The sequence below is a fragment of the Scaptodrosophila lebanonensis genome, unplaced genomic scaffold, assembly GCF_003285725.1.
Source record: "Scaptodrosophila lebanonensis strain 11010-0011.00,11010-0021.00 unplaced genomic scaffold, SlebRS2 tig00001412-arrow-pilon, whole genome shotgun sequence".
Lineage (NCBI taxonomy): Eukaryota > Metazoa > Arthropoda > Insecta > Diptera > Drosophilidae > Scaptodrosophila > Scaptodrosophila lebanonensis.
In genome coordinates, this window is record NW_022060739.1 from 9968459 (window position 1) to 9992018 (window position 23560).

Consider the following 23560-nt stretch of genomic DNA (forward strand, 5'->3'; position numbering starts at 1 on the left):
CACTAATTAATTGGACTAAAATATTGCCAAAGAAAGCCCAGCCCAGAAGCATAATTTAATCTGTTTTAAATGTTTTCAAAACAATTTCTTTCAAAATGTAAGTATGCTCTACTTTTGCTCCGGCTTGGCCCCCTTCTCAACATTGATTCCGGCCAGCAATTGTTGTGTCTCTCGCGCCAGTCCCACCAGAGCCTTCAGATCATTCTCCAAAGTCTCAATGCGCTGGCGCTGCAGCTCAATAATTCTCAGATAGCGTCCACTCTCGGCTTCACGCGCTCCTGCCACGGTGCGCCAGTAATGGACATCGTTGATCTGCGAGGGCTTGGGCTCAGCACGTTGCAGACCCTTCTGCAGGCGCAGCACCACATTTGCCATGGTGCGCAGGCTTAGGGGATTCTTTTTGCTCGATTTGGAAGTCTCTGCTACTTCAGCTTTACTTGCAGCTTGCTGTTCAGTTATCGATGATTCCAGGTTGGTTTCTTTATGGTCATCAGAGCTTTTATTATTGGTAATATTGTTGGTGAAGTCTTTAACCAAATTTTGTGCGTCTTTGTTGTTAGGGGTGCTGGTAACCATGCCAGCAGCTTCTTCATCGTTTGTTTTTAGTGTGGCATCCATGATTTGTGCTGTATTGGTTGTTTCTCAAAAAATATTTAAAGCAAACTAATTTTTTTATCTTTGTAGGAGTTTGTTTTTTCTGAATGCAACAGAAAATTTCCTTTATTAGTTTCTGCCTCTCTGTTTTCGAATTTTGAATGTTATTTCAAAGAACAGGTTTTATAGTGCAGTTTTCAGAATTGATTTTACTCTTGTCATTTCTATGAGTTTTGTTTTAGCTCATGTCAATATAGATTTTTCTTATAATTTGATTATATATTTTTACATATATCTAGACCGTTTTGACTGTATTTCTAAAGTTGAATTTAAATAATGGCTGGCAGTTGAGAGTTAATCTTTATTTATGTTTAATATATTTTCAAAAATCAATTCTCCTGTCACTCATCCTGTGCTTTTGCTATATATTTTGTTGCCGACATCTATTATGTTCGAAAATTGTCTTAAATATCTAAGGAGCATCGCGTATTTCCATTTTTATCGCAACTACTTTCACTTCCATGTTGGCATTACAAAATATTTATCTTGTGCCTCTTCAAACCCATTAAAGTTAAATGCTTCACATGCAAATACATGCAAACAACACACAAATTTGTTGGTTTTACAATAATTTCGCCAACATTATTTGGTTAATCTTTTATTTTTTCTTCGCCATAAAACTTTGATTGTTGCAGTTGTAACATTTCCGGCAATACTCGTAGACGATTTCCCTAAGGTCATTTCATCGACGTTGCCGCATCTGCTTTTTATGGCCGGCCGCCAAGCCTAATTTCCCCCAAAAGATTTTCCCGCTCTGTTGTTGTCTTTTTGATGACTTGGCAACATTAATTGCCAGTCGGGTGTGCATGAGTAGATTTTCCAAACTGTCACACAGTGCGCATTAAAAATGTACGCGCAACTCCCCTCTTAGGCCTACTTCACAACAAAATGACAAAACATTTTTAAATACTTAGTATATACTTGCTGCAATAATAAAATGTTTATAATGGCATATAGCTTGTTGACATTTAATGCCCAGATTTGCGATGCTTGGGCGTATTTGCATATGCAAGATGAAAATTTGCATAAAATATGCAACAACAAAGGCAAACTGAAGACGAACAAGAAATAGTACAACAACAAGAAGAAATAATAACAACAATCACAAGACAGGCAGCCGCTTCCCAAGGTCTGTAGTGCAGTCTGTTTTCTGTCTGCCCCAAATACTGCCAACAGATTTATTGTGGCACATAATCAACAACGCAAAAAAAGTAAACAAATAGCGAATAAATTTTTCATTGATTACGAGGCCGGCTCGTGTGTGAGGGTTTCCGCAGGTTAATTGAAAATGCGGCAGCCACCTCATAGGTGGATTCCTCTCTAACAGCTCTCTCTTTCTCTCTCTCTCTCTCTCTCTGATTACAGTAATGTGTGGCGAATTGCGCAACCGTCTCATGGAATTTTTGGCCAACTTCGAGAGCACAACAATCGCAAATTGTTTGGTAGTGTTAGCCAAGTTGTGTGGCATCTTCACCATAAACCCAACAAAAACAACAACAACAGTAGCTGAGCTTCCTCATAGTTGACTGACTGGCTGACTGACGAACTGATAGACGGCTTGACTGCCTGACTGCTACCTTATGTTGGGGCTGCAGCTGCAACATCTCTAATTTTTGGCTGCAACTCAACTCGACAGCAAACGAGATTTTCATTTTATTTTGTTTTCCATTTCCAGCTTGAATCGTTTGAATTGTTGATGCATACGAGTATATGCGAATAATTGGATTCACTGGAAATTTGCTGGTCGTAGTCGTTAAAAAAAAAGGAGCAGCTAGGGAGAAGTGGAGGCGAAATTTAGAAATCAATTATGGGATAAGTTATAAGTGCAAGAAAGTAGCTTTGTATTTTTGGAATGCTTAAATATTATTTAAATCAAACCAAGCAACATTATTGCCATTACTAGCTCGCGCTTAACGAGCCTTGACATCCTTACTGGTTACAAAGTACCTTAAAAAATTATAGACTAAGAATTAAATAGTTAATTAATTTGTTAATTCTGTTAGTAGTAGTATCAAGTATAGCAATGTTTTTTATATTGCTAGAAATAACCAATATCTCTTCATACGTAACACATACCTATTAATCAATTTTTGATTTTGATTTCTTTTTCATTTGTTTGCGTGCGATTCGTTTATTCAGTTTGGTAGAGCTCGAAGCTTAATTTTATATCGAAGTAACCCCATTTGGCAACAATATTCGCAAAACTACATTAACGCTTTATTTTAATGCACTTTTATAGTATTGATGGGAAAAATATAGACTAACATATATATAGCATGGATTCACTACGTAAGGCAACTACTATATGTCAGATTGAAATATGAATAGACTGAAGATTCACTTAAGTTTTTAAAGTTAATTATAATTATACAGAGATACAGATTTATGCTTTTTTTTATTCCCCTACTAGTTTGAAATTACAAAATAAATATCTTCACATGTTTTGTAAAAAAGTCGAATAATGTTTAGAAAACAGAAGTATTGTGGAGAGCATAATGGAAATTATAACTGAAATGCCAATAATATCAACAAGAAACTAAGACAAAGAGATTGAAAGTTATTCGACATCTTCCATCATTTGTGTGGAGTAAGCTTTATGTTCGTCATTAACGAACTAATAATAAAAGTAAATGATGCAATGTTTTTATGCAATATTTATGCAATGTTTTGAAGGCCAAAAAATGTGCAAAACAATTCGCAATTATTATGAAAGCGTATCACATTATAAGCTTTTAGATGGCAGCTTTTCATAGAAGTTGCTAATTGGATTTTATAGAATAGAATAGAATAGAATAGAATAGAATAGAATAGAATAGAATAGAATAGAATAGAATAGAATAGAATAGAATAGAATAGAATAGAATAGAATAGAATAGAATAGAATAGAATAGAATAGAATAGAATATAACAGAGGCTGCTATTTCTTCTTTGATGCAGCAATAAATAATTTCAATTATATTTTGTTAAACTTTAACACTGGGATAAACAGAAGTAGTTACATACTTGTATATGCAACTCCCTTTAAGACTTTGCTGACCTCAGCTTCGGCTTATGGATAAGTGCCAATAATTTCGCCTGAGGGCTGACACTTGACATGCAAACGATTATATATGTAGGAACCAAAATTTCGAGAGTTTGACCAAAATTGCTACCTTTTAACCACAGACTGTACGTCATTTTAAGTTTGCCGGCATCGGGGGAGAAGGCCTTTGGGTAAATAAAGAGACGCCCACATGTTCATCAAGCGGCAAATGCAATAAATTGCAGGCTTCACGATGCGGCAGCTGTTGCACGAACACACACACACACATACATACATACATACAAGATACAAGTGTGTGTATGTGAGCCCAAATTGCCTGCCACTTTGACAGACTTCTGCTTGAGCCAACACCAAATGTCTGTGTTTGCTGTGACAAGGCTGTCGAGGTTGCTTTTGTTGTTGTTGTTGCCACATCTCTATGACGATCTTCATAAAATATATTGAAGTGCTTTGCATAAATTTTTGGTGTTATGTGCTGCGCTCTTGTTGCGGCTCTTGTGGCTTAGACAATGCATTATTACTTTTTGCCTCCACTAGTACTCGTATTTTGTGTCTCTTCTTCTTTCTACTACAACACAATATATATCCGAGCAGGCACTTTGATGCGTCGGTTGGCCTTTAGTTGTATGACGAAAAACTCATAACAGAAAAAAAAGAAAAGAAAAACAATTAAGGTCAGATGTGGTCCCACGAGCACGCTGAAGATATCTTCCATGGGCTCTATGGCACAGAAAATTCGCTGTTTAAACTTTGACACTCATTAGAGCATGTGACAACAACAACAATCACCATTACAACAACAACAACAACAACAATAAACTGTTGCCCAACTCATATCATAAATTCATGGCGAGCCATTTATTTACGTGCAGTCGCTCTCAAATATTCATTTCATCTGCAGCCCGCACTCAAGCTGTGGATTTTTATTATTTGCGTTGTGTCTGGCACACAGAACTGACTCACTCATTAGAAGCATTTTCATGATTAAGCAAAACCGAACGAGGCTCATTTACATACATACATATGTATATGCAAACTAGCATACGTATGTATTGGTAGAATGGGAACACAAGCATCACATTAAAGCAGCTGCTGATTTCAGACAAATGCTGACAATGCCCTTAACATTTATAGTGGCAGGCCCTCACAAGCGATTTGTTCTTAAAAGTACATATACTTGTGGTATATGTGGTATATTCAGGATAGAAAAATTGATATTGCTGCTGGCAAATACATTGTAAATATCCTGTCGAATAAGACATGCTTAGGCTAACTTGTAAATTTATAAGTATTATTATAAAAAATAAATAAAACCTTTCTATAGCTTCGAGTTAGGGGAACAACAATTATAAGCTGATCTCTACAAAATAGTAAGGCTCCTTGATATTCCCAGCATAGTGTAATACATTTTTGGCAGAATCAGAAGTGAGAAGCGAGCGTCTTATTCATTACAACTATTAATGTAACTGGGTCAGAACATTTATTAATGTTCAATTTAAAAATAAGGGAACAACAATTATAAGCTAGAGATCTGCTCAGATCAGATCAGATCCTAAGGCACTTTAATATTCGCAGCATAGCTTGATACATTTTTGCGGAATCATAGAAGAGAGCATCTTTTTCTTTACAACTATCAACGTAAGAGCACTTACAAGTATTATGTTTAATTTAAAAAGTATTATAGATGCAGCAAAGCTTTTTGCAGTAACAAAGGATAAAACAAAAATTGTAAATATTATCTACGATTTATGGAATTGAACATTTGATTAGATTATGTATAGCTTTAAGAAACAGTCTGTCAAGCCATTGGTACATAAAAATCAATATAACTATCTTTTTTCATTGAAGTAAAATATATTTAATCGATATCGATCGAAGTAGGAGATACTTCGTCTTTTTGTACGAGTTCGAGAATATCGAGAATTATAAAAACTAGAAACTAAACTAAACTTAAGCTAAAGACTAGTGGATTAGTCTTTCCATACATATGTCTGTATATAATAAAGCTAGCCTCACAGATTCAACTTCGAGAATTATAAATGATTGAATATATAAACCAACAAATTAATGATAAATATTAGGATTGTCCACAATGTCCAATAAACAAGCTCCAATTTATAGTCTACAATTCTAACTGAAGCTTTAAATTATTTACAAATTAAATGCCATTTATTTAGACTTGTATACTAAAGCTCATAAATTTGAGTGCAAATGTTGCGTTGTGTTGCTGAGAGTTTTAGCCAACAATTTGCGAAATGCGTGCCATTGTGATATGCAAAGCAGGCAATGTGGTGTTAAAAAAAGTTTAATAAAAAGAAAGAGAGTCAAAAACGTCAGGGCATGACATCTGTTGCCGAAATTGGCTGAAAAGGGCCCAAATGAGTGCTTGGCCATATGACTGCTACTATTGTATATGGCTTCATGTGAGCCAGAGCCGGGCACCATGTGCATCCGGTTGTTGCTTCGTATATGTGTCAGTTGGTCGACTTGAGCAGCGGAATCAACATTGGAATCAACATCGACATCGAAGTCGACGTGATGGCAGCCGTGGGCTGGAGAGGGCCTGCAGCACACATACTCTTATAGTATGTATTATTGTATGTACGAGTATTTTTCAGCGGTCAGCCGACAGGTTCAAGTCTAACAAGGCCTGTGCAATTAAATAATTATTATTTAATAATACTCTTTTTTTCTTCTCCTGCTTTTTCCACCACTGTTTATTTTTGGGGCAGCACTCTCCTCGCGTTTTAAGTGCGCCGCGTATGCAGTGTCGAGGGTTTCACTTTTGTGTAATCGCTGGAAGTGGCACTTGAAGCATAATTTTGTGTTTTCTTGTGGGCGCCATGGGCCTCAGAGTGTTGGCTGTTTGTTAAATGGTTTTTGTTGTTGTTGTTGTTGCTTGTTGCTTGTTTGTTTGTTGTCTGCACTGCCATAATGAACTTGAACTTTATGACGCAAACTTTGAGTGCTGGACTAACTCACACTTTTACGCTTTTATGCTTTGAAGTCTACGACTTTTGAACTCATTAAATTAAACATCGGCGAACGAATGTAAAGCATTTTAATGATGTCTGCACAAAACTTTGAACTCAAATGCAATGAATAAATTAAAATAATTGCACAATGCGTTCAATTCAATTTCAAATACTAACAATTTAATCTCATTTATTTCAGCTCATTAACACATTCTGCGAGCAAAACTGTCGCCATTATTCATTCAACATGTTATTTCAATTATTATTAAAAATAAATAATAATAACGCCACTCGCCGCCGATATAATTCCAAATTAGCGATATTCCCAATTTTCGGCTTCTATCTCCAAATACACGAAATAGAACAAATAATCGTATTAATTAGATTTTCTTCGCCAAACCTGCCAAATTATGGCACATGCCCCTAGAATAAATATATATTTATAGTAGTATGTGCGGAATATTTAATTAAAATGAAAATTGAATGGAGGCGCCCCATAAAATTGGATCGGTTGTTTGCGTGCGCGTGTTTGAAGAGCGTGTGACAAACTGTCCAAATAATAATAGTTGTTGCAGCTATTGTTGTTGTTGTTGTTGTTGGTTTTAGTATGCACAACAAATGTTATAGTTTCGTAATGAAATCACTAAATATTTACGCCAAGCAGATGCAATCATTAAAAGTGTGCTGCCGAGGAGGGAGTTCTTTGGGACTTTCCTCCAAAAAAACAGTAAGAGGAAAGTTGCTTGACAACTGAAACAAATATGAGTGTGCCAAGGAAGCTAAAAGCCCGATTTAGCCCAATCAGTAGGCTTCAATAATTCCGATAAACTTCAGATAATTTATAAACTTTATCGTTAATCTACTCGCCTTGACGATTAACAAACGGATTTATTTTGAAAACTAAAAAGTCTCTAAACTGAATTGCTGATGTATAGTTTCTTTTTGTATTGTGATTTTTCAATAAGTAAGCTTAAATTAAATAAATAAACACTTTTGTGTACAAGCAACTTAAAGCCAGATTGTTCTTGTTTTTCACAGTTAGTTGACATTTTGGCTTGGCAAGTGCTGGGCCAATGTAATTGAAGCTAGTTCACGTACTTTAAATGCCAACTAACGATAATCATTTAAATAAAAATTAACTTGCAAGTGAAAGTACAGCACAACAACAGCAATAAAATGAACAAAAACACCAAAATTGAGCGGCATGAGAAAGTCGGAGCAACAAAATAATGGAAAAAAGAAGACATGGCCAGGCAATTCAAAGACAATTCAAATTCATGAAATACTGTCTCCAACTGGCCAAGCAATGAAACGTTAGCTGCTTGGCTTTGTCAGTCGCCTTGTTTATATGTAAGTATACACAAACATATAGATATATACTTAATGCTTAGGTATGTCTGTGTGTGTTGTGGCTGCCGCACAGATGCAAACTAACTACCAGGTTTTGGCCATTTCAGCCACTTAAGTGGCATTCACCTCATGATTGTTTTTTAGCCAGCAGCTATTTTACTTTTCGGCTGCAGCCTTTCAACGATGTGGCTTAAGGCTCTTCGGGCTTATTTATCTACCCAAGTGGTTTATGGGTATTTGATAGTTTCATGAATGCTTTACAGTTGAAGAACTACTTCAGATTTACGCCCTAAACATTTCCCCAGCAGCAAAAGAAGATTGAAATAAACTGCCATACAATAAAAATCGGCGAAATGAAATTGAAAGTGGCGCTGGAAAAAAATGAACAAGAGATAAAATGTACCTAAACATGCCGCGGTTTTTGCTACCGACGCAGCAGAAGTAGTGCCCATAAAAAGTAAAAACATGAAGACGCCGAACACGCAGACGGAGATGATGACGACCTTGTATATATGCATTGGGTTACGTTGCGTAACGTAGCCAAAAAAAGAAGACAAAAGATAAATAAAAAAAAAATACAACTAAAAAGAGGAAGCCGCAAAAGCTCATGAGCATGAACTGCAGAAAATTACAAACCGGCCTCCGAAGGTGTAAGTACCGCCAGCTGAGAGCTCTACGGATAGTGGAACTAAAGTGTGGCAAGCCGGTTGGGTGAGAAGTTTTTATCGGCCTTTTCTCTTTCGTTTCGGTTTCTTTTTACCTCTTATTTTTTGTTGTTGTACGTTGCTTCATCAGAGCGACACAAATCTTTAATTATTCATAGACACAAATGTCATATAAGAATGTCAACAAAGAGTTTTTTTTAGGATTTTTGAAGGCCGCCTTAATGCTGGGCGTCGTTTTAAAAGGGGCGCTTAAAATCAATTGGCGGAAGTGTTTAAAATTGTGTTTGAAGTAGCGAGGGAGCAACGAAGCTAGTATGTTGCCTTCTAAAATTAATTCTATCAATCCCACACCGAAGTAATGAATAATTTATTTGTAGGTCGTATACGTAGATAACCTGCCAGAACTGTGATGTGATTTTTATAGTAATTTAGTAGCTAATTTGAACATCAAACTTCAATCTCAGCTACAATACTGTATGCCAATATGTGTTTAATTTTTTTTGCCATGCAAGGTGGGTCAAGTTGTAAGCTTCACTTTGTCTAATTGATGAAGATTTATAAATATAGCTGAAGTGCTTAAAAAATAAGGAATATTATGCTTATGTGAATCATACCGTTCTCAATTTTGATTTGCTTACTTGAAATAAAAAGAAGTACTTATAAATTGTTCCTGATTAAAACTTTAACAGCCCCCAACAAAATCCATTAATTATTTGTTCCGAAATGTACTAAGATAAGAAATATATATTTAAAATATAATATAATTAGAATGTACTAAGATCTGAAAAAAAATGCAGTTCCTTTTATTTTCACTTGATTTATTTTCATTCGAAAGATGAAATATAGACAGAAACTGTACTTTTCAGACCATACTGGAAAGAAGTTTTGCGAAATTCAACCCCGTAATGGGGTAAATGTGCATTTAAAAGAAATTTATACTGTACAAATCTGAAGGGCAAACAGAACTAGTAAAAGAGTTAGTAAACATGTAGTTTATGTTATTAAGTTGAAGCGGGAAAACTATGGCATTCCGCATTTGTATCGCTTGTAGGTTTTGATATATCTCAAATCGATTTATCACTCAAAATGCGAAGCGATATGCCTTGTTAATAGCACTTAAATGTTAGAATTGGCAGACTCCACCTTTAGTACGATTTACTGAGTTAAAAATGATCTATGGCATTTATATCGGACTGTTTTGTACGCTATATGCGAGCACTCAAGTCTCTGGCATTATTTCGGTGCCCGCAAAGCCCTTGAGTGGTTGCATATTGGGCGTATGCTTATCGGTTGATTTAGAAGGAGCAAATAAAAGACCAGCGAATTCGGAGGAGGAGAAAATTGACAAACCAAAGGTGCTGCAGAAACCCAAGGAACAAAAAAAGAAGCAAAATTGTTTGCTGGGTCTATGCCTAGGAATACAGCAGCATCAAGAACAAAAACAACAAGTTCAACTTGATCTGAATTTAAACGAGAATAAAAAGCAGCAACAGCTGGAAGAGGAAGAGAGAAAGAAAGCGCTAAATCAACAATCTGAAGACGAAAAGAAACAACAGCTCTCAGAAATTCAGTTCCAAAATCAAAAGCTCCAGCAACAGCTAATGGAGCAGGAGAGGCTGCAAGAACAGCTGATGCAGAGGCAACAGCGTCATCAGAAGCTGCAGCAGGAGCTGGCGCTGCAGCAACATAAGCTGCAGCAAGAAAAGGATCTGAACGAGCAACAGGTTCAGCTGCAGCAGAAGTTGTTGCGGCAGCAAGAGCAGCTACTGCAGCAGCAAAAGCTGCAGCAGAAAGAGTTGCAGCAACTGGACTCCTCCATTGTTCAGATACCACTCTACCAGGGTCTGCAGATTTCCCCACAAGTCCTGCAGCTCATACAACAGAGTCGTAATGTTCTGGCGCCCCAACAGAATGGTCAATTCCCAACTCCAGTTGCAGTTCAGCCGCAGCAACATGCCCCGATCTTAGAAGGGCCCACCAATCCGGACGATTTTACTGAAGAAACCATAGAAAGGGACTCGAAACTGACAACAGTAAGCCACTTTACAATTATTTCCGCTTTCTGTACAATCATTTATAACGCTCTTCAATTATCAGGTGGAACTAATTGCACAATACCATTATCCGGTGGAGACGCATTACGTAACAACAGGCGATGGTTATGTGCTTTGCTTGCATCGCATTCCACGTCCCGATTCTCAGCCGATCCTGCTCGTCCATGGTCTTATGTCCAGCTCAGCCTCGTGGGTGCAGATGGGGCCGCGAAATGGACTAGCCTACATATTATTTCGGCGGGGCTATGATGTCTGGATGCTGAACACCCGAGGAAATGTCTACTCGAAAAAACACTCCAATCCGCGTATCAAGCCTTCCAGTTATTGGAGCTTCTCCTTCCATGAGATTGGCAAATTCGATTTGCCTGCAACCATAGATTTCATTTTGAATACGACCGGCTTGGCTAAAGTTCAGTATATAGGACACTCACAAGGCTGTACAGCCTTCTTTGTGATGTGCAGCGAGCGACGGGGCTACGCCAAAAAGATATCGCTGATGCAGGCCCTCTCCCCGACTACTTACATGAAACACACACGAAGTCCGGTGTTGCAGTTCCTATCGCTGTTCAAGCACAGATTCACGGTGAGTGGACAAAATCCTGTAAAATTGTCTACCGATTCTCGAACTCCTCTTTAACTTTATTCTTGTCCATTTTTTTTTATTGTAGGTCATGTTGAATCTGCTGGGTGGTTTTCAACTCTCGCTCAATACACATCTAATAAGGCTATTTCGCAAGGACATTTGCAATGAAAAGACCAGTCCGATTTGCAGTGTGTTTGATTTCATTGTGTGCGGTTTCGATTGGAAACAATTCAATGAGGTACCTAATATATTCAAAATTGTCGCATCGTTTTTTCCACACTCTATATTTTTTGACTTCGCAGACCCTTGCGCCTTTGGTTCTGGGACATGTCTCGCAGGGTGCTTCCACCAAGCAAATCTATCACTATGCCCAGCTGCACGGAGTTAAAAAGTTTCAGCAATTCGACCATGGTTCCACGGCCAATTTACAAATCTACAGACAAATGACCCCACCAACCTACAATCTGTCGGCGGTTACGTGCAAGGTGGCTCTCCATTACGGCAGCAACGATTGGCTGAGCTCGGAAAAGGATGTCAACCGTCTGTACAGTAATCTGCCGAATTGCATCGAGAACCGGCAAATAGATTTCCCACAGTTCAGTCATTATGATTTTACCATATCGAAAGATGTTCGTCCGCTTGTCTACAATCGCGTTTGTGATCTCGTGAAGCAGTATGCATATGTTGGCTAATCTCAAAAACACCTTACACATGGATTTTGTTGTTGCTGGAAAAAGCGAAAATGGTTATCTTTTGCATATTTCGCATTTTGCGGCTTGTAAATAAATGATATTATCTCGTTGTGGTGATCTTTAATAATAAAAAGCTATAGAAAATAGAGGAAATATTTGGGGTGCACACATGAAAACATGTTTTTTGGCATTTGGCATTTGCTTGAAAGAAATTTGATATAAACCATTGAAGCCACAATAAATGGAAAATATCAAAATTAGAGCTTAGCATATTCGGTTTTTCCATTTTCTTCTGTCCAGTATCTTTTTTCATTACTAATACAATTAATATTTCCCTTGAACTAATTCTAACTCTCTGCGAATCTAACATTGTTTTAGAAAAGGTTACTCTTTTTCTCTTAAATAAAATGTGGATTTTTATTTATATTTTATTTATATTTGCTCAATGAACCTTTGAAGTGCAGCTTTTTTATTTAACCGCATTTTGTTGAACTGTCAGTCAGTTGTGCGCCCAACACATCACCGTTTAGAACCGGTCCTGGCCTCGCTTTTGGGCACACCGACGAGCATCAAACTTTTTGATAAAATGTTAATTTGTAGAACACTCATCGGCAGCAGCATCATCGGCCTACGTTTCGACTGTTAACGCACCTAAGATTGAAATTCCTTTTTAGACAGATACAGATACACAAATGTTTTTTTTTTCATTCGTGTGTTTCGAGTTCTCTTCGACTAATGCACAAATTCAACGAAAAAGAAGAAAAAGAAAAACCTGTTCACTGGCTTTGAATTTAATTAATTTTAAACGAGTCTTTTGTTGCTTATTTCAAGAGCAAGCCCATTCCAGTATTTATTTGTATCATATTCAATTTGATTATATGTTACAAATAATGCCATTAGTTGTTGCGAGTATCTCGTGCGCGCTTGACAAACAGAGCGTAACTGCGTGTCACACAAGTCAGAGCACAATTTGAATCTTTTTGCCTTCCATTTCCTATTCAGCACTTCCACTGCACATACATATGTTGGATATACTTGTATTATTTGCCACTCGATGGTACGTTATGATTTCAGCAATAAATCGAATTTATGATGCGTAAAGCCAAGTTTGAAAAGTTTGAACTTGAATCCACACATACTCGTGTATTCTTTTTCAAAGCAGCTCCCATTATTTTTGGCGCAGCTGCTAAACGGCAAGGCCACAAAAGTTAACTGCCACTCTAACATACGAGTATCTCTTAAATATTTTGTGCAAATGTCATTACAAGAGTTGTAATATTTTCCAATCAAATTAGTAAGCATTAAAATATTGCCCAGAAATATTTGTCGCTATATATTGACAAGGTTGTAATACAATATAATCTCATTTGCGTTGATATTTGATGGAAATACTCGTGTATTTTCAGAATAAAATGTCTAATCGTATGCCTCTTTATTATCTTTATTTAACAACGGAATGCAATATCTCCTCATATCTACAGCTTCTGCTGAAATCAATTAATTTTATTAGGCACATTTAATAACTGTTTGAATTAATTATATTATAATTATATTTATTTAAAATTAGAATCAAATTTAAGCAAATCTAAAAAAAAAAGCCACAGCTTTCATTATATACTTACTTATAATCATAATTTCAATTATTTTTAGTAATTAATTAAATATTTATTCTTTTAATTCTTAGCTAAAACTTTGTTTTAAAATATTTAAATAATGCTTATAGACCTTAACTTATACAAGACCTTTACAGAAAATACAAATGGTGATTGATAACTCGGCCATGGGAGCGCAACCTTTAAATAATATGAAAGAAGTTTGTTTTTTATTCTCCAGCTAGTGCCGCTTTTTGTTGACTGATTAGCTATATTTAAGCCGGTTTTGAGTCTGCTGCTGCTCCTATTTCTTGCATCAGAGGCAAGTGATTTAGTTATGCACTAAGAAAGTCTCGCCTTTCCATTTATCTTGCGCTCCTTTGATACTCTTCTTACGCCAAGTATCTTGATCCTCTCCTAATGACTTGCAGACGACTAAGGTTGCATTTAACAAATAAATAAACTAACGCTTGATGGCTTGGCTTTAAAATATTTAAATCTGGCAAAGAGTACAAATAAAATAAGCACGTTTTTGTTTGATTTCTGAAACTGATAGTGCAAGACAAATGCTGCATAGCGTCTGCTTTCCTGCTGTTATACGAAAGTATTCCATTCTGCTATTTTATTTAAGTTTTTTGTTGCCATGTAGTACGTGCTTTGGTAGAAAATCTGCTGCTAAAATTGCTTGCATTTTGATGAAGTCCCAATATCATTAGCGCCGGATTGCTCATAGCAAATCAAAGGAAAGCAACAAGAAATGAAAACACTCATCGAGTTGTATAACAAATGCGCCCGCTGCTAACAATTACGAGTGTGTTAATTGCATGTTTTGTTTCTTCAACAACATTTTCCTAAATATGTATACCTCTCATTTCATTTCGTACCCAAATCTGACAGTCACTTTTCATGTAATGCATACGATGAGCGAGCAGAAATATTGTTACCACTCGCACCACTCGCACCACTCGCACCACCACTACTGTGGTTACTTCACTCAAGACGAGCTTATGAATGAAACACAAAGGCAAATGAAGTGATGAAGTGTGTGTGGACCGGCAGCTTGTGAACTTGACAATGTCTGGCAGGTCTACGAGTACGCGTATATCTATGTAGAGCGTCATGAGAGAGGTGTGAATGATTATGACATAATGAATAGAGGCTGGCGATTATACGTAAACATGAAGCGGCTGGCCAGATGCTGCTTGGCAAATGGACAGACCAATTTCTGATGGTATTGAGAGTGGAACAAAAAAGCATAACTTAATACAGTTTTTATTTCTCATTTCTCAGCTCCAATTATGTCTAATTATAGGCCTTTGCTATACTTTTCAAAGTCTGCAAACAGCACAGCTGTTCAATTTATCAAAAGTCGAGGTGAAGCTACTACTTGATGCCACTCTTTTGTGTCAGTTATTCAAGATTTATTGCAGCTGGCATTTACTTTTGTTAACATTTTAAACGTATTTTTTTCAATCTTCATGACAATTCGCACAATATTTGTTTTGATTTTTCTTTGCATGATACATACTCTTTGAAAATATGTGTTTTAGCTTCATGCTGGTGTTTGCAACGCCTTGCAGAAAACTTTGTTTTTTAAAAGAACTTCAAACAATAGACTGCAAGAAACCACAAAAATGAATGTACTTTTGGTTGAAGTGAATATATTGCGCCAAAAGCTCGTATTATATTACTTTCAAGTTGATGTATTAACCAATTGTCTTGCCTCAAATTTTCCCACATATTTTCGTCTATGCTTAGATTTTTGACTCGGTATTTTAATTGTTTATCAAAACGGTTGAGGCAGCTTGCAGTCGAAATAAGCTGATAAATAAAACGGAACATGTTTCAAAAAAAAAAACTTTAAAAAAAAGCTGAACCTGTTGTACGTTTTGAACCTGTCTAGAAATTTAAAAGCTGTTCAAAAATGATTCATGATTCAACGACAGCAAAAATTAGACGAATATGGGTGCAAAACTCGTTCGAAACGTATTCAAATAAAATTTGTGATGCAAAAAGAAATATATTTATAAAAGGTAGCGAAAAAATGATTCCGAATTGGAATATATGAATATAATTATAATTAAAAAAATATTTGGTATCAGCAATTTTAAAGAGAGAATAAAATATCTCTTCATTCGCCAGTTTTATTTAGCTTTTATTTCGTTTAATAAACACCTACTCGTATCTGTAATTCTTCAAATTTTTGTGAATATTTTCAGTTCCGTAAAATTCAAGAGCCACAACCACTAGGCCTAAGGAATAGTCAACCCACAAGTTACTTGAAAAGGGCATGCGTTGGAAAGTAAACAACATCATCGCTTCATAAGTTATGTATAGCTTACAATCTATTATTTATTTATTTACCTTGACAAAATTGTATTTGTGCTCTTTGCAGAAAACAAACACACTTTCGTGTTTGAAGATATATTGTTTGTGTGTGTGCGTTCATATATTTCCCAGAATGTGTAATGTGTGTGTGTGGAATGAAAGATGGAATGCTATTTTCAATTTATTTTAGCAATTTCCAGCTTTATTTGGCTTGTTAAAGTTAAGAGAAAAGAACGAACGATGGAATTACAATACACTGCATGTAATAAACATGAGAATGAAATGTCTAGAAAAATGTTTTCAGCTTGAAAATTGCAAAATGCATAAATGTATGTATAAATATCGCATATATCATTGAACGAGCATTTTTAGTTTACTGTCTTTTTCTGTTGCATATTTAAATGAATATTTTAATTGCATTGCGCCAGAGTCTGGCCCTGCATGCACATACAATACAATATATACAAATAATTCATCTGCGCGCCAAGGCCGGCAAACAAAACGCATAAAGAACGGCCATGACGAAGTGGGTTTGCTTTTTTATTTTGAAACACTTTTAAATGCGTGCAATTAAAATGAAAATATTAAGTGTAATAATATTAAAAATGTGGGCACCATTTGCAGAGAGGGCTCTCAAAACCTGAAAGGCAAAAACTGTGCGCCGCACACCCACACACACACACACACACACAAACGCACACACCAACGCACACACTTAAGTAATGTGAAGTGCGAAAAGCAATTGAATTATATTTTGTTAATTACACTTTTGATCTTTGCAATTATTTTTAAATTGAGGCAAAATATAATTATTGAAAATTAATTCAAAAGAGCTGAGTGCATCTGTTTGTACAATCCATGCAAAAAAGTTCACAACTGACAACTGTGCAAATAAAGCCGATTACATCGCCACACACACACACACACACACACACACACACACACATACAAATACAAACAAAAACACACACCATATATGGCCACAGGCCACTTAAAAGTTGGCAGGCGACCACGCGGCGTATACGCAATGAGCTCTTGTTGGTTGTCATTTATCATAACCGACCGAAATATTTTTCATTTAAACTTGATTTTTCACGGAAATGCAAGTCGACACGACGTCACACGGCGTGGTCCCTTTGGCTTCGTTGCGTTTCGTTTGGCTTTGATTTTGGTTTTGGTTTTGCATTCAAAACTTTGGAATGGCTTTAATCAACGACAGACAGCTGCCCCCACCCCGATACACCTACGAGTAGTTTGGTTGGCGGTTTGTATTTTAATTTACAGGGTTTACGTCATGCAGACATATACGTATTTATAGATTTATTCAAGAGGTCGGGTATATAAAGCTACCTGCTACATACAAGTACTATATCAGCCAGCGGCGATAAGCCTTATGCTATAAATATTTTAAATTTGTCAGCGTTTCTTTTTTTTTAATTTTTAAATGATAGTACGAGTACGAGTACGTGTACTAACTAGTAAGTCTGGGCCGACAACTTGCTTAAATTACGTGTATTTATCTTCGTTATTCTTACAGCTACTACACTTAAAAAAAAAAGGATTTACATAGGGAAAATCATAATAGACCATAATATGAAATATTGGGAATGTTGTAGTTACATCTGACGGCTATTAAGCAGTCTTGTGGTGCGTTAAATTAAAAATAAGTATGAAATTCGTTCTAAAGATAAGATTATACGGTTTATAGTTCGCTGTTCTGTACCATGGAGGAAACAAGTTTTCATTGCAGGGTACAGAGCTTAAGCTCAGAAGTTTACTTTTTAGCTCGTCTTTAATTGCCTTTTTGACACTCTATGCAGTTGTACTTAAAAGCATTTTTTATAGTCACTTAGTTGAGATGCAAAGGCTATTCTCTGGCCCAGCTCGACAACGGTCTGACTCTTCCACTCGTATTAATCCGATTCGAACTGTGATGGAAATGGAAGAATGACGAGAGCTTATGTACTTATTTTAGCTTCATTTAAGCTTACATAAGTGTTACGAATCACCATCACTATCTCTGCAGAAATTATCGTTAAAAAAAGTACATTTCGAAAATAGTGCTGTAATTTGACATTCGCAATTAAGATTAATGTCGTAGATCGACAATGTTTTAAGTGCAACAGCTCCATTAGAGAGTAGGCGCTAATCAGCCAACCTGCTCCACTTAAAACTATTGTGCTTTCCCCCCTCCCTTTTGGTGAGAAATAATGTCACCCGCGATAAGCAAATGAGGGTGCCAATGACAAAGTGCGAGTATGCCTTCTTAATTACCCATACGCACTATTTAACGGCATTACTCGATAGAGAGCCAGACATGCCCGACGGCCAACAACGCCGACGACTATCGACGTCAGCGGCATTTAAGAATAACGGGCTTAATTAAAAAAAAAGAGAGAAGAAAAACACGAACAACTACAAAAACAGTAACGACTGAAAGCAGAAATGATACGCAACGCCGGCAGAATGAAAAGCGTTTGTTTTTATTGTTGTTGTTGTTGCTGTTGTTGTTGTTGTTGCTGTTGTAGAGTTTGTGTTGTTGGTCGGTACGTGTGACTAATTATATGTATGCCGCGCAGCACCAAAGCCAGTCAGTCAGAGCGCGAAGAGAAAACAATGACAGCCAGTTGTTGCATTGTTGTTGTCAAATAATTACCATGCAAGCCAGAAGATATGTCTGATGAGGTAGAACGTTCCAAGAAATATGCCTCATCAATCTATTATCTATAGTATGCTCATGCGTACATGGATCAATAATATGGATATCTAGGAGCTGGGCCTATCATTTCCGGAACAAAACAATTGCCACGTATAAGCTAGATAGTGAAATAGTGCTTGGCAACCTTAGCTAAATAAATATGTTTTGATATTGAAAAAAAGGCTGTTTTTGTAATTTGAATGCCACTTTCAAAATAGAAGCATCAGATTTGTCACTTTTTTAACTTCTAAAAATCATTTACAGTTGCTTATTATGTACGTAATATATTTGTAATAAATTCGTAATTGTGTGAACAAACAAATGTGTTTTTCTTTAAATTTTCAAGTCCTAAGACTTTAGACACATAACATTCTTTAGACGGAAGAAGCATTGCTAGGAAAGTGTTTGCCTTCAACATAATATTTTTGAAGAGGATAAGTGGAATGTTTACTACAGCTTCTTCATTCGATTATAGTTATACTTTCTACAAAATATTTCATGATGTGAAAGCTTAAAATATTAAACGATATTCATACCTTGCTCTAAAAATTCTTAATTTACGGGAGATGGCAATGTTTTCTTGAGTATTATAAATAACAATTATATGCGCACCCTTTATATACACCCCATATTTTCCCATTTCGTAATATAATTGCACTTTTAATAAATAAAATAGGCGACACCTTGTTTTTGTAAACCCACAAATGGTAACAATAATTGCTGTTTTTTCTTACCTTCTCTGTGCTGGACTGAAAGTAGTAAACCATCACAAACATCCAGATGACGCTGACAAAGACAATTAGTTTGATATTTCGTCGCATTTTGTTTTATTTTTTGTGTTGGCAGCTTCTGGTTGGTTGCTTTTTGCAGCGACTGTTGCGGTTGGTCGTGTAACGGACGTGTTGCTATAGTAGTTGCTGTTGTTGTTATTGTTGCCGTTTCTTTGGCAGGCAATGCTTTTAGTTTATTTCACTATTTAAAACAGAAAATTATGTGGATTAATTACACATACACGCAAATACACATACACATATACGCGTGTGTGTGTGTGTGTGTGTGTGTGTGTAATTATGTAATTGAAAAATCTGTTTTTGATTGTTTTTCTTTTTGCGACAAACGCGTACGTTTATTGTTGTTGTTGTTGTTGTTGCCCGCTATTTATTTATGTCATCCACCTGTATTATTAATTTAATTAATTATATACTTATTTGCTGTGATTTATGAATACAACAGGGTGGTTAATGTGGCTTTCAGGGACGACCGCAAGGACAGAAAGAGAATAAAGTTCGGAAATACGTTTGAATTGACAATTAATTAGCGATTCGGTCTGCTGGTAGTAATGTAATAAATTGTTGAATATTTCTAAGCCTAAGCTATGGCTACATATTGACAAAGGGCTTATAGGAATAGATTTGAAGAAAAAGTATGAAAAAAAAAACAATTTAGGGCGGTCGATAATGCAGCCGAGAGGTACGTTTAATTATTGGAATATTAAATAAAGAGGCATATTAGTAGTCAGCGAATAAAACATTTGTAATTTCAGAACATATTATTGCATTTCTCCAATATTAACTGGACTGGAAATTTTAGGTACCTGTCTGCCACTTTCTAGCTTTCAAGTCGAGCAATTTAGTTTAAATACTTGCCGATAAAGCCCCGCTCATTTTATTATTATATTATTTATATATTCCCTTCATATAATGTATATATATTTATCAATGCTTTAAAAGCTATATTTTAAATGGCTGCAGTTATTTAATAACTCTTGTCACCATTATTTATTCTTTAAATAAGCATGAGACAGTCAGATCTAGAAGTTGTTAAAGCTTTTCAAACATTTAAGCTGCAACAATTTAAGCAATTATTTTAGCAATTTGTTGATATAAGTTGTCAAAAGTAGATAAGCAGACCTCAAATGTTATTATAACGATTGATATTGATTTCTGCATTTCTTTCAATATTTATGGATATAGATGGGACTGAACTCTCTCTCTCTCTCCTAAAAACAGTGCCACCTACGCAAACAAGTTCGATATTTTCCAATATTTTATGGGCTGTCTTTTGTGAATGACTTCCCTTTAAAATAACAGTATTTAACTGTAAATCAAAAGAGTGAGTAATAGCTGGTCGCTCTAATGTAAAACAGAATGCAATCTTAATCAGACTGCAGTTGTTAAATGGTTTGCTAAGCCACTTGAATAACAGCAAATATTAACATTTGTTTTTCCAGCTATCTTTTAAAACCCCCTTGTAATGTTAACTAAATTTGTAAGTTCTGCATGTTTAAACAAGGCTATCTGCGAGATAGACAATGTAAACGGCAACAATATGCACAACCGCCAAGTTGAAAGCAATTCATATGGATTGTGAGAGCTTTTTAGCCGAACGCACTCGCTCGAAATAAAAGTGATTTGAAATCGAACGATGGCCATTCACAGAAGAAGAAGCAACAACAATATAGTAAACTACACTATAATACGCTGCACAGGGAAACGAAATTTATTATTAATTTGTTTGGTTTATTTTTTAGGCAGTGCTTCTCTGTCGTTGCTGTTGGAATTAGAGAAAGTAAATAACAGCTGACGATGAGACAGAGCGGCCGTTTGATTGCGTATACGCACTGTGTTTGATAAGATAAAGGTGAAGCTTTTAAGTACACATACATATATACAGGGTGTCAAGTTTGTAAATATCTATCGGTATGTTTCTTCTATTGATTGAACTTTCTCAACTGCACATTGGTATTTGTGTTAATTTTTATTACGCACAATAATGCCGTAACTTTGCAAATAAGTAATCACAATTAAACGCACACAAACGCACCGATACCGCCAATTACCGGCAAACCAATTGGTCGAGCACGTTAACGTTTTATCTTCAGCTGGCTTTTATGGCCAGCGATTCTTCTTATTTTTCGCTTTTGTTGTTATTTATGTCGCGGACATTCACTCGCTTCTTTTTTGATTACATCAATTCAATTGCATTTACCGCTCTTGCTGTTGTTGCTGTTCTTAACTGTTGTCGAATTTGATTAGAATTGTTGTTGTTTGGTTTGGATTGGTTTGGATTGGTTTGTTGGTTTGTTGCTATCGCAGGTCGCAGTTTGGCAGCCGCGTGCCCGATTCGTGGCGCGCACAGACAGCGTCGCTAACACAAATGGCCAAAAAGTAAGACATCGCGTATATTTTATGCTGCCTGCTGGCCTGTATAAGAGCTCGCGCGTATAAGAGTTGGCGCTGGTTCGAAGCGCACATGTTCGCTCCAACAAGTATGCGCTATTGGTTGTGTTTATTTATTTTGTAAAACGGCTTCAATAAAAACTCTTCTTCGCACAGTTGGCATAACTGGACAATAGAGTGGTATTTAATTAATATAATTTTTAAAAAAGCAGTTCTTTTATTTATTTGTATAAATATACAAAAAATTGCCCGAAATAACATTTTTTTTTAAATTAAAGTTAAGTTAAAACGAAAAGTATGAGTATAAAACAAAATTTAAGCGTTATAAATAAAGCAACTTTTTTTAAATTGTTAAATGAAAAGCCTGATCTATACTGTTTTATTAATGTAATAACATGGCTATATACTAATCTTCTATATATTTTCATTATATGTATGTACACAAATAATTTTAATTAAATTGAATAAATCCTAGGTATATTAGTTATTTGGTAAATATAGCAAAGAAAAGAATATTGTTAGCTTCATTGTGTTTTAAGTAGTTGCTGCCAAATCTCATTGAAATATTTGGATCTACCATTGCGCCCACTGTGCCTCGCCATCGTCGTTTAAGGCCTTTATTGACATTTGGTAAAGCATACTGGGCGTATGCGCTATTTGGTTTTACAATTGCAGAAGGTGTAAAGGTCATCAAGCACGATATATAGACATAACTTTTTGCCGTTTGCCAATTGTATTCATTTCGGTGATTAATGCTTGCATGGAGGCAAAAAGTAGCCCGGTGTTTTAGAGGATTGGCGATAAAAAGTGATTACAATGCAATGCTAATACTATCGTTTATTACATAAGGAAGCAGATTAGAAAAATATGATTGTTTGCACTTTTTGCCTTCAATGTTCAGCGCTTTTAAATCTTCCATCATTATCAATCCGTAGGACTGCCATTGGTCTGGGTTTGCGTAACAAGCTGATTATTGGCAAAATGGACTCCTCCTTGAATACCAACTAAGAATTGTTTTCCATTTAAATTGTCTAATTGCATGATCAACTACGATTTTCACAATCACTTTTCGCACAAAATAAATTAGTTTTAGATAAATATATAAAATTTCTATTACAATTTGGTTTAATTGTTGAACACAGCTTTTTCTCAAACTGCATTATATTTTACTCGACCAGTTTATTAGTAATTCAGTTAGTTTCTATTCAAAGCCCATGCATTGGCCAGCTGTGGAAATAATTCCAATCCATATTGAATTAAGCCAAATCAAATATTCATGGAACGCTCACGCAAAAAATGCAATTATGCAGTAAAAAACAGTAACAGACATACATATTTTAATCACTCATCATCAGTTAGCGGAAAATACGAACTGAAACTGAATTTTGTAAATTTTTGCAATGCATGCCATTTGAGATAAATGTCTGCATTATTTATACACTTCGTAGATATGTGCCAACGAGGGCCATAAGCTTAAAAAACCAATGGGAAAAATCCAACAAAAAGCTAAGCAGAAATACACACAAGCGGGATAAAGCCACACACACACACACACACACACACACATCCACACATAAATACTAAACAGCGACGGCGAAGCAACTTTTGTGGCCATTGGCAGTGTTGATGACTTCGGTTCCGGTTCTTCCTCTCTCTCCCCCTCTTTCCCTTAACCTATTTAAATTGGCTTAAACGCAACGAGGAATGCTCAACTTGAATTGCAGTCGAACAGCAACAAAGTCATGAA

General features: G+C 36.0%; 3 protein-coding genes across 6 annotated transcripts in view; 1 reads left to right on the forward strand and 2 right to left on the reverse strand.

Moving 5' to 3' along the window:
* Positions 1-21884, reverse strand: part of LOC115631034 (polypeptide N-acetylgalactosaminyltransferase 2) — a 34405-nt gene extending 12521 nt beyond the window's left edge. The window contains exons 1-2 of one of the 4 annotated variants that reach the window (XM_030527659.1): positions 21623-21884; positions 19369-19606 (exon numbers count right to left, since the gene is read on the reverse strand). In XM_030527659.1, coding sequence (XP_030383519.1) covers positions 19369-19455 — 87 coding nt within the window. In that variant the 5' untranslated portion in view covers positions 19456-19606; positions 21623-21884. Of the gene's footprint in view, positions 1-19368; positions 19607-21297 lie in introns of all 4 variants that reach the window. The other 3 variants (XM_030527660.1, XM_030527658.1, XM_030527657.1) reach the window with 3 other exon arrangements.
* LOC115631037 lies at positions 7-722 on the reverse strand. Its single transcript, XM_030527663.1, has one exon. The coding sequence runs from the start codon at positions 616-618 to the stop codon at positions 109-111; it is 510 nt and encodes a 169-aa protein (XP_030383523.1). The 5' UTR covers positions 619-722; the 3' UTR covers positions 7-108.
* Positions 9872-12162, forward strand: LOC115631036 (lipase 1-like). The gene is made up of 4 exons (XM_030527661.1): positions 9872-10720; positions 10785-11324; positions 11410-11562; positions 11627-12162. The coding sequence occupies exons 1-4, from the start codon at positions 10289-10291 to the stop codon at positions 12014-12016; spliced, it is 1515 nt and encodes a 504-aa protein (XP_030383521.1). The 5' UTR covers positions 9872-10288; the 3' UTR covers positions 12017-12162.
* Positions 21885-23560: the final 1676 nt, after the last annotated feature.

Coding starts and splice junctions, on each gene's coding strand:
- LOC115631036 (XM_030527661.1), top strand. CDS start 10,289: ATGGAGCAGGAGAGGCTGCAAGAACAGCTGATGCAGAGGCAACAGCGT. Junction 11,325..11,409: donor TGTTCAAGCACAGATTCACG/GTGAGTGGACAA, acceptor TTTTTATTGTAG/GTCATGTTGAATCTGCTGGG. Junction 11,563..11,626: donor ATTGGAAACAATTCAATGAG/GTACCTAATATA, acceptor TTGACTTCGCAG/ACCCTTGCGCCTTTGGTTCT.
- LOC115631037 (XM_030527663.1), bottom strand. CDS start 618: ATGGATGCCACACTAAAAACAAACGATGAAGAAGCTGCTGGCATGGTT.